Genomic DNA, 14,525 nt, shown 5'->3' on the forward strand with positions numbered 1-14,525 from the left:
TCTGGTGTGTTGATTAATCTGAATTAGTCCTTATTTTTCTTCAGGCTTTCCGTTGTCTTTTCATTGTATAAGCAAGAAAACAAAATCAAAACAAAATCCAAAGGAAGTTCATGAAAGTGTGTCATGTAAAACCAGGAGAAAAATTTGTTACCACTCATAAAAGATGAAGCTGTTTGCTTTTTTCCCCAGCTGCTGAGAAGCCACCGACTGTTTTTGAGGCTGGGATTCTGGTGGAGTGGATCTTAATTTCTAATAATGGCTATGCTTCACTTAGGAGACACATGGCTTGTAATATAAAACATTATCTCCATGTGTGTCTTGTGGGGCTAGTAGTGTTTCTTGCTCTCAGACAATAATTTTTGTCCGCCAAGACCCCCAAGTCTTTCTCCCCAGGGCTGTTCTTCATAAGTTCTTGCTGTATTTTCTAATTTTGATGTAGTAAAGAATAATATCCTTTCTGCAAAGAGTCTCAGCTGTATCTTCCACTCCCTCCTTCATCTATGGGACTTCAGAAATTTAGAAGGAGACAGATGGGTTTGTTGCATTGTCTTGTTTCCTAGATCCTAAGGAGTTTACAAATAATATACATGCAGTTTTAACCAAAATTGGCCTTTCTGCAGAGCAGTAAAACTCTTCAGTCTCCTCTAAAAGCCTTCTTCTTTGTCTTCAGTATCAGTGCTCTAAAGCCCTACCAGCACCCCATGTTTAAATGTCAGGGACTAGGACTCAGGTGTCCTGAGATGTGTGCTCATGATTAACTGAGAGAAGGAGGAGCTTTTTGAGCATTCCTTAGAGCAAATGCACCTTTAACCTCCATGTCATCACAGTAGTGTGGTGTGATACCATGGCTCATGCCATTTCAGAAAAACCCAGGATATTTCTTTAAAAGGAAGATCTTGGAGATCCTCTCAGGCTGCAAATAAGTGTTGAAGAAGAAGGTAAAAATAATAGAAGCATAGTGTAATTATTTTATTATTCATATTAATGTAATTCTTTTACACTAACACCAACTGAAATTTTTACATAACCACTTGCCTTCAGGATTCGGGAATATAAGAGAAGCACCAAGGGCCCTGTGAGGGTCCTGTCAGATTCTGTTGTCGTGGAGGAGAAGGAAACTCTGCAGAACCAGCAAAACAACTCAAAGGAAGATCTACTACTTAGACTCTCCTGAGGCCTCTGCCATTTGTTAGCAGGTCTAAGAGCTATCCAACTCCTCCTGCAGAGCACAGGGCTTTGGAGACCTTTTCCTAAAACTGAAAGTACTGTGGAAATCACTTGAATTACAGTCTTCCAACAGACAACACTTTGGTTTAATATTTCTGCACTTGTACTTTACATGCAAAATTAATTAAATGCGCCTGATATACAAAAGGATGTTATTTGTGTTGGTATAAAATGCTACAGATCTTACTCCTAACTGTACCTCGTGTCTCTTTAAAGTAATTTGCATTCACTCACATCCATACCTACTCCCCACATACACAAATCTGTTCCTGATCCTGTTGATAATTCCAGATGTCTTGAAAAAATACTTGGATTTAAAATGGTACAAAACAAAAAATTGTGCTTTACTCAATAACCCTTATTTTAAATGTATGATTAAAAAGCTTTTATTTAATTAGTCCCCTACAAGTCTAAAACACAGAACAATTCATATGGAGCTGAAGTCAATAGGGTATTTCTCATTAATCCTGCAGTTCCATTTCCACTGCCAGCGATGGGCAAGTGAATTTACCTTCCAAGGTCCTGTTTAAGAAAAAAACCAATGGCAAGGGTACAGGTTATTATTTCTCTTTGTAACATCAGGACCTTGCTTTTCAAAAGCAGTGGATTTGGAGCCATGATCTTGACCAATAAAGGAGTGTTGTCAGGTGTCCCAGCCAGGCCAGGAGCAATCCACACAGTACTACAATATGCCAAAATGGACGTTGCAGTCATGGATCCAGCCTGGCAGCAACTTACCCACTGATGCAGAAGACCAGAAACAGATTCATTACTTTTTAGAACTTGTTTAATTTCAATGATACCATGATGACATGGGAAAACATGGCACCTGCCCACAAAAGCCACTCAGAGAAGGCTCCCTGGTGCCAGAGCACGTGGCAAGACCACTGGGGTGCTGCAGTCAGACAGGGAATTTCGTGCCTGGCTGCCCAGGCTGTGTTTGCCCTCTGAAGAGTAGATTTTCTGAGTAATAAGAGTGGTATCTTTCACATTCACAAACTCAGTAAGAAATACATATCTACAGCGTAAATGATATTATAATACCATAATTTATATTTAAACTGACCAAATAGTGGTGTATAGTCCTTACTTTAATCCTGGCACTGGAATCTGGGGGTCTTTGTTGATTACTCCCTTTTCATAGAATCACAGACTAGGCCATGTAGATCATCTGGTCCAACATTCTATGGAAAAGGGAGCCCAGATGAGATTGTCTAGCACACAGTCCAGTCACATCTTGAAAAACTTTAGTGATGGGAACTCTTATCACATCACTGGGGAGGTTGTGCTAGGGACTGATTGATCTTAGTGTAAAAAAATTGCTCCTTAGGTTGAGATGAAACCTCTCCCCGAGCAGCTTGTACCTTCTTGTTGCCTCCATGTGGCTCCTTGTGAAGTGAGAGCCTCTCTCCTCTCTGTAGGAGCCCTTCAAGTACGGGAATACTGTGACTGGGTCCCCCCTGAGCCTTCCCTTCCAAAGCAGATAAGAGCTGACTCCTTCAGTCTCTCCTCAAAGGGCAGGTTCTAGAGCCCTTGATCTTTTCATGGACCTCCTGTGAAACTTCTCCATTTATTCCATTTTGGTTTTGATCTAGGGGACCAGAGCTGGAGACTCTGGAGTATTCCATGGCTCACTTTCTCTTTTATAGAAAATGCAGCTCCATGTCCTCTTCTTCCCTTTATATCATTCTGAGTTTGTAGCCATCCACTGTGGTTTCCTAGTGGAATTCCCTAGAGATTTTCCCACCAAGTTTCTGTAATCCTATCCCATCATAAATCTCCAAGTGGTGACAGAATTCCAGGTCCTCCTGTTTGTTGCCCAGACTATGTGAGTACTTGCCTTTGGAAAGACTTGGGGAGTATTCCACAGTACTCTGGTAGGTGCTCTGGCTGTGCCTGTGGAAATCAATTGTGCATGCTCCAGTGAAATGGTCTGGCATTTTATTTCTTATCAGTAGCATTTATTGTAATATAGAGAAGCCACTCAGTTTGATTCTGCTACTGCCAGTCAGATATAGTCAAGTATGAAAGGGGAAAAAAACTGCAAAAGGATCAAATTAACAGAAGTTTTATTACTTTACCAACTAGAAGAGTTAAATGACTTATTCTGCCATTTTTTAAGAATCTACCTAATCTATTTAACCTTTGAGGTTTTCAACAGAATTTTAATGTTATATATTTCAAAGAGCTTTCATTTTGTGAAAGAAATGCAATTAAATATCTGATCTCTGCAAAATATTATTGATTAACTGGTTTAGATTACTCCAGTTCATAGAAATATAGTCATAGATAAAACACTTTGTAAAACTTATTTAGCTGGATCGCTAGGTCACAGCATTTAGTATGGCTGGTTGAAAAATTAGTGTATTGTAAAATAATTGGATTTTACCCAAAATCATCTATTAAAGGCATTGATTTTAGTAAACATGACATAAGAATAATTTTTAACAGTCACATCATTAAGAAATTTATGTTTATTCTCCATGGATAATGCCATTTATAATAGAAGCGTGTTTTGCTTGTGTTTCTCTCTCCTGGTGGTTTTGAATTGCAGTGTTATACCCAGGCTCCTCATAACTGACAATATTTATTAGAAAAAACACCTTAGTTGGATTGAACAGCTTAAGATGTTTTTTGAGGAAGACATTTCATCAGCAGAATTCTGCAAGTCAAACTTCTTTTTTGAGTCTTAAAATATACAATGTAGCCAGTGCATAATTTAAAAATAAATCTTCCCACTGAAAAATGTTTCCTGACTGTTGAAATTCCGGACTACACAAATCATTTTTACCAGATTTATATTTTGCTATGTGTTTTGAGGTTTTTTTCTCTATGACATCCAAAATAGCCACAAAACACAGATCTAGACAGGAGTCAGCCCAGAGCAGCACTGTACATGTTGTGCACTACTTACATCGGAGTTTGTGAAAATTAACTGGGAAAAGCAGGTTCATTTGTTTTTTTCTTGAGCAGCATGTTGTCCAAGAGGATGAACATGATGTAAGCACATGAAATGGCTGCTCTGAACAGCTTAGCAAACTCACTGCCTGTTTCCAGGGCACAGATTTGGTGCCAATCATCTCCTTTCTTCTCCAACCAAAGAACTGTTCAGCATTCATGGGAGGTTCTGCTCAGCTGCTTGCATCCTTCATACTCTGAAATGGAGACATCTGTGGGTTTCAAACTCCTTCAGGGCTGAGGTGGTGATTAAGAGTAAGCACAGTGAGTTAAATTTGAATGTGAAATGAAATAGGAGTTCAGTTCCTAAGCAGCTTTGAGGATCCATGCCTGAGCTCATAAAATGCAATTAATTAGTGACTAACTGGGGACTCTCTAAGGCTCTTCCATCCTTGAGGTTTCAGTATGACAATCTCCCCTCCTTAGCCTGTGTCACATGCTCTGGAGTCATCATTATGCCACATAAGGAGTCAGACCCGTGTGCCAGCTCTTTGATCCAGCAGAATTCCGTGTAAGCCACAGCACACGCGTTGTTGTGGGTTTGGCAGGGAAGGAGCAGGACTGAATGCCACCCTCAGTCCTTAAGCACTGACAATTGTTAGAGCAGGGCTTCACCTCTCCTAGTCTGCTGAGCTGTGGCAACCAGCATGGATTGCTAAAGCTGGTGGAAATTCATTATTGCTGTTGGAATGTCATTAACACTTTTCTAAGGATTATCTATACCTTTCAGTGTCAAAATACTCCAAGCCAGTGTGCAAGCAAATCAAAAGCAGCGATTCAGGGGAAGAGGCAATTATTGATGACAAAATGCTACAGGGCCAGCAGATGTCACTCCTAATAATAAGGCATGTGGCTCTAATGTGGCACTTCTTGCCATCAGGAGGAACCTCTTGCTGAGCAGATGTCATTTCTAATTCTGTCTTTCATGGGTGCCTGTGCCCCACAGGGTTTGGTATGCCAGTTCAGAAGCAGGCTCAGTGCCATGAAAGCAGATGGTCATGAGCACAAGTCATGCTGCAATACTGGTGCTTCTAGAAGTGTGGGTGCTGAGACCAAAGGACTACCCAGGAACATCAAAATCTTCCTGTGCAGGAAGATTCCCCCTAAGTAGGCTGATACATGCCATTGGTGCTTTAGTGGTAGTAGAAAATGGATGTTGTCTCTATCTTCTTTCTGGTTGTTTTAACTTTTGGCCATTTTCTGGTGATCCCAGGGGTCATTCTGGCAGCTGAGGGCACTGGACCTTATATGTGTCTGTGGAAAAAATGCCATCAGTGCTTGGTGTTACTTTGAGAGCTCTACAGTGCCTGGGAATAGAGGACTACACTGCTGGGCAGTGAGGGGGAGAAGTGGCCCCTGGACCTGTCTTCATCCATCTCCTCTGTAAGACAGTGCACGACTGTGTCAGACAAGACCTGAAGTAAATCTGTGCCCCTGTTTTTCTTCATGTGCTTTTTGCTTGGCAGAGACTGGTCTTTTGCCTAAAACATTCAGCCTAAGTCAAAATTTTGCTGCACCGAAGACAAACACCTCAACTGCCCTCACAGGATCAAATACCATTTTTCTTACTAATTCAGCCTTCAATAACAATCTATTTCAGTAAATTTGCTGAACAAAGGATCACAGAAAACCTGTTGCTTGGATATAGCTACTTATTTACTCTCCCAAAAGGAACCTTAGAGGAATTTAAGTGTTTAACTGATACATAATATGTTCTTAACTTGTGTCAGCAAGAAGAGCTTCCAAAACATTATGAGTGTTTGCTTCTCTTCAAGTGTATGTCAGGTTTTAAGAACCAGCCCTTACTACAGTTAATTGATAGGCTTCAGTAATTACAGAGTAGGATCAGATTACTCTGATCTGATCTATCAGAAATTTTAATCCATATGTCTAGGAGAAGCTTACAGCAGGTATGTTTTTCTCTTCTCAGTTAGAGAAGCAAACATTTCCCCAGTGTGTAATTCTGCTGTGTCAGCTCCTGCGAGTCCCACAGGAGACACTCCAGTGGAGTATTCCTGGCATGGGATGTGTCTTGTCACTGTGATCAGAGTCATACACTGAATGAGGAAGGTTTGCAGGGAAGGTTTGGTCATGAATGACCTTTGATGGCTCAGCTCCAAGTAATGCCAGGAGATTCCTCTTTCAGAAGATAGATACACAGTGATGTCTGAGGCCCATTTTAAAATGTCTGTGCAGCCCAGGTACCTTTGGCACTATTCCAAAAAACTTATCTCTTCTGACAAATACTACAACTGATCAGCAAAACACTATGCTGTCTTCACTCCATGTCCTATGGGGTTTTTTAGCCAGCCAGTGCAAAGGCTCTCAGTTAGCCAAGCAGCTGTAGAATCTGCAGGTGGCAGGCAGATTCTACAGTCTGTATGTTCGTGATTCTACCACAAACATACAGACTTTGTTACATAATAAAATGCTCATCTTTCCTGACAGAGATGTAACATCTCACCAGAACCCAAATAAAATGGGTTATGTGACTCCAAAGTCTGGCAGAGTCAGCGAGTTGTCTGCAATTCCCAGTAACACATACCCAGATTTTACTTTGTGGTGAAATGTTCACCTTGCCCAAGAGGCTTGAAACACTTCAGGAGGGAGCAGCACATGGCTCCACTCAGGCAAGAAATTCACATGGCCAGATCCTAAAATATATTTTGAAATGAATTAGTTAGCATTGATACAAGGAGGTGTATCAGCAGAAGGCTGTATTTCTGCAATCAATTATCTATGAAGGGCACTGAAGATGCGTTTGTGTCCCAAAAATTAATCTAGATTTCAAAAACTCAGTGTCATCAAAACCAGGAAATCATGTAAACAAGGAGCTTCAATTCCACTTGGCAGAGGCCAAACATCCCTACTTTCACAAACCCACTTTGATGTGAGACTAAGCTGAATTACCTCCTTTGCCACTGGCATGGAGCATACATGGCCCAGCTCAGTGGATGCTCCTTGGCTGCAGCTCCAGCTGTGCTGGTGAGAAAGAAAAGCCTAGAAGCCAGGCTAAGCCCAGTCTCCTTATCCCTCACCCTGTTCTTCACACTGTGGCCATGGTTTTGTCTGCTCTAACCTTCTCAGGAAAAGCTGCTGTGATCAGCCTGGGTGGTGTCAGGATGAGACAGCCTACAATGCTTAGCCAGCTTTTGTTTAGCAGTGTAAACACAGTCTGATGGACCAAGCTTCAAATAAAGGCCATGTGTGCAAGGGCATCCTGCTGGAAGTAGGGTTACCAGTGCTGCCCTGGCAGCTCAGCTGCCACCTGAGTTAGGAAAGCACAGCCTGAAAAGGTAATGCTTCCCTCTGCCCTGCCAGAAACACCACCTCCCTTTTGCTGCCTGGATCAGCTGCAAGTGCTGGATACAGCCCTTGCAGAAGCAGTCAGGGCAGCTGAAGGTGGAGGAGGAGGCTGCCAGTGCAGCTGCACAGAGCTGCTTTTGCAGCTCTTGTGGTGGTGGTCAGCCTTGCAGGGTTCCCACCCTTCTTGTGCCCTTCAGCTTCCTGCACAGCCAGGTCCAGGGGCCCCAAACCATCCGACAGCAGGTGACCCTGGAGAAAGGTGCTTGGCTTTGGGACTGGAGGGCACGGGGAGAGGGATGAACATCCCTCTTTTACAGGTGTGTAAATCTTTTACAGCAATCTTTTACAGGTGTGTTAATGTACAAAAAGCCATGGCTGGTCACAGTTGTCATCAACCATCAATTTTTAATTGGCACAAAGTGCACAAAACTCCCTCCCTGTCAGTGAGAGCGCTGCCTCAGAGGTAATCATTGGCAGTGCAGAGACCAAAAGCTATCTAAAGCTGTGCTGACAGGAACTGCAAATTTTGCTCCTTATTTTGGTGGAAATTATTAACCTGAATTCAAAATTCAAGTTTCATTTTTGCATGTAAAAACTTCTGAACAAATGAGCTTTAAAAAAGTCATATGATCAGACACAAAATAAGTATTTGACAGAGAATTATTGCTCAAACATCTTTGTCTGGGCCAAAAAAACCAGTAGGAAGAAAGACTTTGAGCTAAGTAAGTTAGGCTTAAGCATTGTGTGGACATCAATTCTTAAGCATCTTCTTGTCTGGATGGAAAATAAACCTGCCATGAGCTGGTGCCTGATCTCTTGCATATTTGGCCTGAGGAAATACCAGGTACTGTCTCTCTGCAAAGGCAAAAAAAAACCCAATTAGCCAGTTAGTAATCTTATGCACTATCTAAGCATCTTAATAACATGGTTAACCCTCAGGGCTAATAATCACACCATACCTCTTGGTCCATAGCTTTGTTTCAGCTTGAGCTACAGAGCTGTATGTTCAATTGTGTCTCTTGAAAATTACACTGTGAAACCTCATATTGAAATATGCCAAGCTGGACTTCAAAACTGCAACCCTTAAAGTAGGGAAATAAAAATCTCATCTGACAAGTGTTCTATGTGGTAATCATTCTATAAAATTTACTTACATCTTCATGTGCAACAATCAGAAATAAAGAATGGGCATTAACCAAAGAATGGGCAGATATCCAAAGGTAGTGAAAAGTGTGTCTTGCAGCTTTTGGTTTTAAGCATCACCTGATTATTTTCAGCAGTTAAGGTACTTTTCTTATCAGATCATTCCCCATGGCAGTGACTTTAAATTTCACATTATGCTTGTACTTTTGCTTGAAAACTGGGGCACAAAAGTGCAGCCTAGTAAAACCCAGAGGAATAATACATCCCAGTATTTTGCAGGTGAAAAAAAGTCATTCCAGCCTCATTCATCATCAGGTTTTTCTGCTCACTCTCTGTCTCTACTGTTTCCTTGCTGTGTGAATTTGGAAAGTGGCTCCAATCCTTTTTTAAAGCTTCTTCATTTCTGCGACTGGGAAGTGATTTAGAATTGCTAAGTGGCATCACTGATGCAACAACTAGGCATAACTTCATTCTCATTAACTTGGCATCAAGTAGTATCCAAGGATCTTTATGCTGGAAAGGCCTTCCTATAACCCTGGGTAAATGTTTGTCCTTCAGGGAACATGCACGATGCCAGCGTGTTCCCAGTGTCTTGAGTGGGATTACAGCTGTGGCAGGAGCTATCAGTTCCAAGCCTCCTGGCAGCACAGGGAATGCTTGACCTGTCATGAAGAGCTGGAAACTCACTCTGTGTCTCTGAGTGTCATAGGCTGCAGAGAGCAGCCCACAGGACAGGGAGCTGCCCTCATGCTGTAACACTCCTCTGCACTTTGTTTGTCAGCAGCACACAGACCCACAGGCATTGTCAAACAAGCTGCTTTTCTAGAGAGGATGCAAATTCTCCATTCTCAGCAAATAGAGACCTTATTGCCCTTGACTTCAAACAGGGAAATCTGCAGCTCTGGGGCTCCAGAACACAGCCCTTCCTGTCATTGTCTCCTCTCAGATCAAGACCTGCCACACAACATGGCCTGATAAATTTCTCATCAAATGCAGAATTCTCCCCATTCATGTTCATGCTAGTTTTACAGTTATGTGTATTATCACGTGATATTTCTATCCTTTTTTATAAAATTTGTAATTTCAGAAAAGGAGCACTTACAAGAGGCACAGACTCGTAGTGACACATACAAAAGAGTCTTCCTTTTCTGAGGGTGAGGAGCCCCTAAAATGAGCTGCCACCAGGTGGTAAAACCAGTGGTGACAGATACTGAGAAACAGTGGTTCAAAGACATCTAGGAGCCAGTGGGATTTTGGTCATGGTATTCTTCAACCATGCAGCCTACAATACGTTCCCAGCCCTAATTTCTCCATGTCTACTGGCAAACAAGTGTAGGGGAAGAGTGGCTGCAGTTACTTTCCAAAGTAACTGCAAGTCTTCAAAGGAATGTTCTTCTTTTTGATATATTTTTTTTCTCAGAAGCAGAAGAGTAGGATTCCTTAGGGCTCGTAGTGAGGAGATGATAAAAGTGAGGCTGAAGGCCTTCAGCCCCAGCAGATTGTTAATAGCCTGTTAAACACTCTACTGCAAAGTCAGCAGTGCTGCTCCTCACAGAGCACAGAATCTGCAAAAATGCAGGGCCTTTTATGCAGCAGCCCCCAAAACACTCACCAGGTGCTTCAAAGGCAAGCAGAGTCTCCCCTGGCTTGGACAGAATGCCAAAGCAGAGGAGTAGGAGGGAAGAGGTGCAATACAGCAAAGGATGTGCTCACCTGGAAGCTGTTCACCCACTGCCCATCTGGTGTTCCTGTACAGGCTTTTACTGGAAAATAAGAGGTGGTACCATGGAAGGGCAGATGCTACTGATTCACCTGCTGCAGATAATAGTGGGAGGCATTATTTCATGAGGGACTGACAGATGGACCATCTGAATAATCTTTCTGATTTTCCTATAAGTTGATTCCTTGAAGTAAATGAAAACCTTTATTTTCCTCCCATGAGAAATATGCATTTTCCTACGTCCTTCATTTAATTTCTTCTTTGAATCCTATTTGAGCTCTGGAATCTAGCAAGGTGAAACTCACCTACCTCTGCTCCTGGGGAACTAGAGGCTCCTTAGTGATATCCATGGAAGCAGCAAACATTTGCTTTTTGGGGCATATTATACACACATGTTTGTATCCCACTGTCTCTTTCCAATCTCCATCTATGAGTGAAGAGCAAAGTGAGAGACAATGTCTCTTATGAGAAACATTGACCTTATCTCAGCAAATCCTGGGTGTCCTGGTGTTGCTGTTGTGCCTTAGCTGGGCACCCACCCTGCCACTGTCTCACTGTCTCACCTCCTGTACAGGACAGGAAAGAAAATAAGGTGAATAAGACCACAGGCAGGGATAAAGACATGGAGATCACTTACCAGCTGCTCTCACAGGCAAAAAATCATTGACTTGGAAAAAATATTTAATATATTAACAATTAAAAAAGAGTTGAAAGGTGTGAAAAAAAGACAAGATAAAAATGTAAATCAGCTTTTCCCCACCACTTCTTTACATTCTCAGCTTCACTTCTCCCTTCCAATTCCTCCACCTCCTCCATCCCCTATCCCCACTGAGCAGCACAGTGGGAGGAGAATGGGGTTGCAGTCAGTCCATCACAGTTCCTCTCTGCCATTTCTTCCATCTCACACTCCTTCCTGCCCCTGCATGGGTCTTTACCTAGGGCTGCTGTCCCTCAGGATAAACCTGCTCCAGTGTGGTTCTCATGTCCAGGCCCACAGCTTCTTCCAGGGCCCTGCAACTCTGAGGGCTGTCCATGGATGCAACTTCCTTTGGACCATGTCCACCTGTGCCAATGTGGGGTGGGAGTATCTGCTCCACCAGGGTCCTCCCCACAAGCTGCAGGGAAATTCCTTCTGGAATTCCCCATGGTCTTCTCCAGGCTCGGTAGGGAACACCTGCTCCCTCTCAGCATTGCACTTCTTCCCTCACTCCTCACTGCAGGGCAGTGAATGAATGTTGAAATTGAGAATAAAGGGTTTCCATCAAAGAACACTTGAACTCTATTGAATAATTTACTCCTCGAGGTTAGTGCTTCTGCAATGAAACTTACAAAAAATAGGTGAAGAAAGAAAAAATATTTCTAGAAGTGGTGTTACCTGAGCTGACAGGGTAGGCATATATATGAGACCGCTTCAGGAATAACTTCAGGAGTGTGGTGCAGACAGCCTGAGGTGGGCACACACATGCTGCAGCATCCCCCTGGCCACCTGGCAGAAGAGCTGCCCTCATGCACAGCTGCAGAGGAGATGGGGCAGATCTTCTGCTGCTGTGACTTTATGGAAGTCAGCAGTGTTTTGCCACAGTTAATTCAGCACATAAACTTAAATAATTGTTACACAGGTGAAAAAATGCATGCAGTTTGGATATTCAGCACCCACCTGATGTGCTGAGGGGTTGTTTGTTGTGTGCAGGGATGTGGAAACGTGACAAATGCTTCAGGTCTTTTTGTTCCTGTGTAGAGTACACTACACTGTTTTGAGTTTTTAGTGTGGCTTGGGAAAGGTCACATATGTTTGTGGAAGTCCATTTATGCTGCAGATACAGTTTAAATTAAGACGTGTAGGCAAGCAGCCTCAAAACCACAGCAAAACTTCGAGCTGTTTTTTCAGAGCCAAAAGGGATATTCTTCCTTTATCAGAAAGAGGATTTTCTTTTCCAACCTGCTTTTTATTCCTCTAGTAGATTTTCAGTAATAAAGGCAAATATGAAATCTCTTCTTTACTTGAACACTTTCAAGAAGCCTATGTCTTAAAAATATTGGAGACCTGGATGTGCCAATTGTTAAGATAATGCTATCATTTTCCTGCAGGCAAGAACTAACTAATATTATATTGTATCTTTGTAAAACAATTGAAATAAAAATTATAGGCCTTTGTATTTCTTGCACTATCTCCACTAGTTTTTTTTAGACAAAATGTTCATTCTGCAAAGGTTTAAGTCCAGATCTGCTGTAATCTTTTGCTCCTCTTAGGCCTTGTAGACAGATAGGCAAAAACAACACTCCAACTTTGCCTTTCTGAAATGTTAAGAAAATATTGTTTTCCTTATGTCTACAAGGAATCTAAGATGTCATTATTCTGCAGATGGCAAATGCAGGAGGACACCAAACCCATTTAAAGTTTTGAAAGAGGTCAATTAAAGGTGGAAAACTTGGCAACCTAATATTTGTTATGAGAATATGACTGAAGTGGATGGGAGAGTTAAGGCAGAATTCTTTCTTTGTTCTTTATCTAATTATTCAAATGTCTGAGTGTGATCTGAGGGACTCTGTGGGAAATTTCCACCTGAGCAGGGGAATTTGAAACTTTGGACCCCTGAGCCCTGCTATTCCCCTCTATTTCAAACATCAGCAGCTTCCAAATGATAGGGTGAATGTGTGGTGTGGCTCCTCCAGCAGCTACAAAACCATAAACTCATCCACCCATAAATGTAGGAATTCCTTGTTTTCTTTATGAGTGTTGTAGCCATGTACCTTCATAGAGGCAGACAAAGAGGAGGTCTTAATTTCCTGTTGGAACCAGACTGTAACAGCTGCCAAGACTTAGCATTTAAGTAAGTTTTTGGGAATTCTTCATTTTTACCTGAGGGTTTATACTGGAGAAAGTCCATGTCCCTTAGCCCAAGCTGCAGGGAGAACGTGTCGCTGTGGATTATAATTGCTGATAGAAGTTCAGTCTGTATGCCACGGTTCACATACATTTTTTATGGACTTCTAATTAATGCAATTCCTGTCTCCTGCAGGTTCCAGCTTTGGAAATGAAGAGCAGACCACCCCTAGGGCACCAGCACCTTCTAAGGATGCTCCCAAGGGGAGCAGCAAAAGCACGACGCAGGTATCGAGCGGTGCAGCGACACCACGCAGGAGCTTACTGCCAGCACCAAAAACCGCCGCAGCACCCGCTGGTAAGTGCTCCAAGCTTCAAACACCACCTGCCTTGGGCCAAGACGTGCAGAAACCCTGCTGTGAGGCTGTTTTACTGCTTGCTTTTAATTAATTTTCATGCCACCCTCGGGCCCATTGCTGGTGCGCTGATTTGGGCTCCATTTACTGCAGACCCTTTTGAACGCAGTCAACAACACAGCTATAATCTCATTTTGTGAGTTATGTGTAAAATTGAAGGCATTTACTGTCCCTAACTACCCATGCTGGAGATTTAGTGTATATATTGTTGGTTCTCAACAAGCAGCTTTTTGAAAACATTGCATTGCATTAGACACCAAAGCATTCCACAGAGCAGATAATTCATTGCTAGGTATGTTTGCAGTGGTGAGGGTATCAGCCTCTAGGTTTAAGTAATCTTTGGGTTTTTTACTCAGAGAAGCAGAAGGAGACAAGCAAACAAAGCAAAAAAGCTCCTAGTCTTGTTTCCAGATTTTTTCCTTGCCTAAACTCTCCTTCTGCTCAATTCAGTCATGTCTCAAATGACCAGTTCCATCAAGTTCAGATTAGATCTGACCGTTTAGATTCCGAAATAAACAATTTTATCCAGGCTAGTTCTTACTCGACAGTGTTTCATCTCTATGCAAGTTCCATTGGGTTTGATAACACATTGCCAATGGAGCTGGGAAGGAAAAGTCAGTGTAAAATATGACACAAAGACTTTGTGAATTGCTAGTTCTTGTCCCCTGGTTTCAAGACAGATTAACCTGTTGTAGTGGTTTCACCTTGGCTGGACACCAGGTCCCCACCAAACCAACAGGATGGAGGGAGATAAATACAATAAAAGACCCATGGGTCAAGGTAAGAGTGAAGGGATAACTCAGCAATTACCATGTCATAAACTTGCCTGATTTATTCTGGAAGGAAACTAAACATGGAAGTAGGCTTACCTACTTGCCTGTGTTATGCAAGCAGTCAGACACAGTTCCTGAACAGAGGTTGCTGGCAAGTT

The 14,525-nt window shown here is 42.4% G+C and overlaps 2 protein-coding genes across 4 annotated transcripts in view; both read left to right on the forward strand.

Moving 5' to 3' along the window:
- Positions 1–14,525, forward strand: part of PAN3 (poly(A) specific ribonuclease subunit PAN3) — a 550,273-nt gene that overhangs the window by 472,655 nt on the left and 63,093 nt on the right. The window lies entirely within an intron of this gene.
- Positions 1–14,525, forward strand: part of MTUS2 (microtubule associated scaffold protein 2) — a 262,673-nt gene that overhangs the window by 188,418 nt on the left and 59,730 nt on the right. For all 3 annotated transcript variants that reach the window (XM_030234714.2, XM_030234715.2, XM_050971105.1), the window contains one exon: positions 13,375–13,536. In XM_030234714.2, coding sequence (XP_030090574.2) covers positions 13,375–13,536 — 162 coding nt within the window. The remainder of the gene's footprint in view (positions 1–13,374; positions 13,537–14,525) is intronic.

The sequence above is a fragment of the Serinus canaria genome, chromosome 1, assembly GCF_022539315.1.
Source record: "Serinus canaria isolate serCan28SL12 chromosome 1, serCan2020, whole genome shotgun sequence".
NCBI classification, from domain to species: Eukaryota; Metazoa; Chordata; class Aves; order Passeriformes; family Fringillidae; genus Serinus; species Serinus canaria.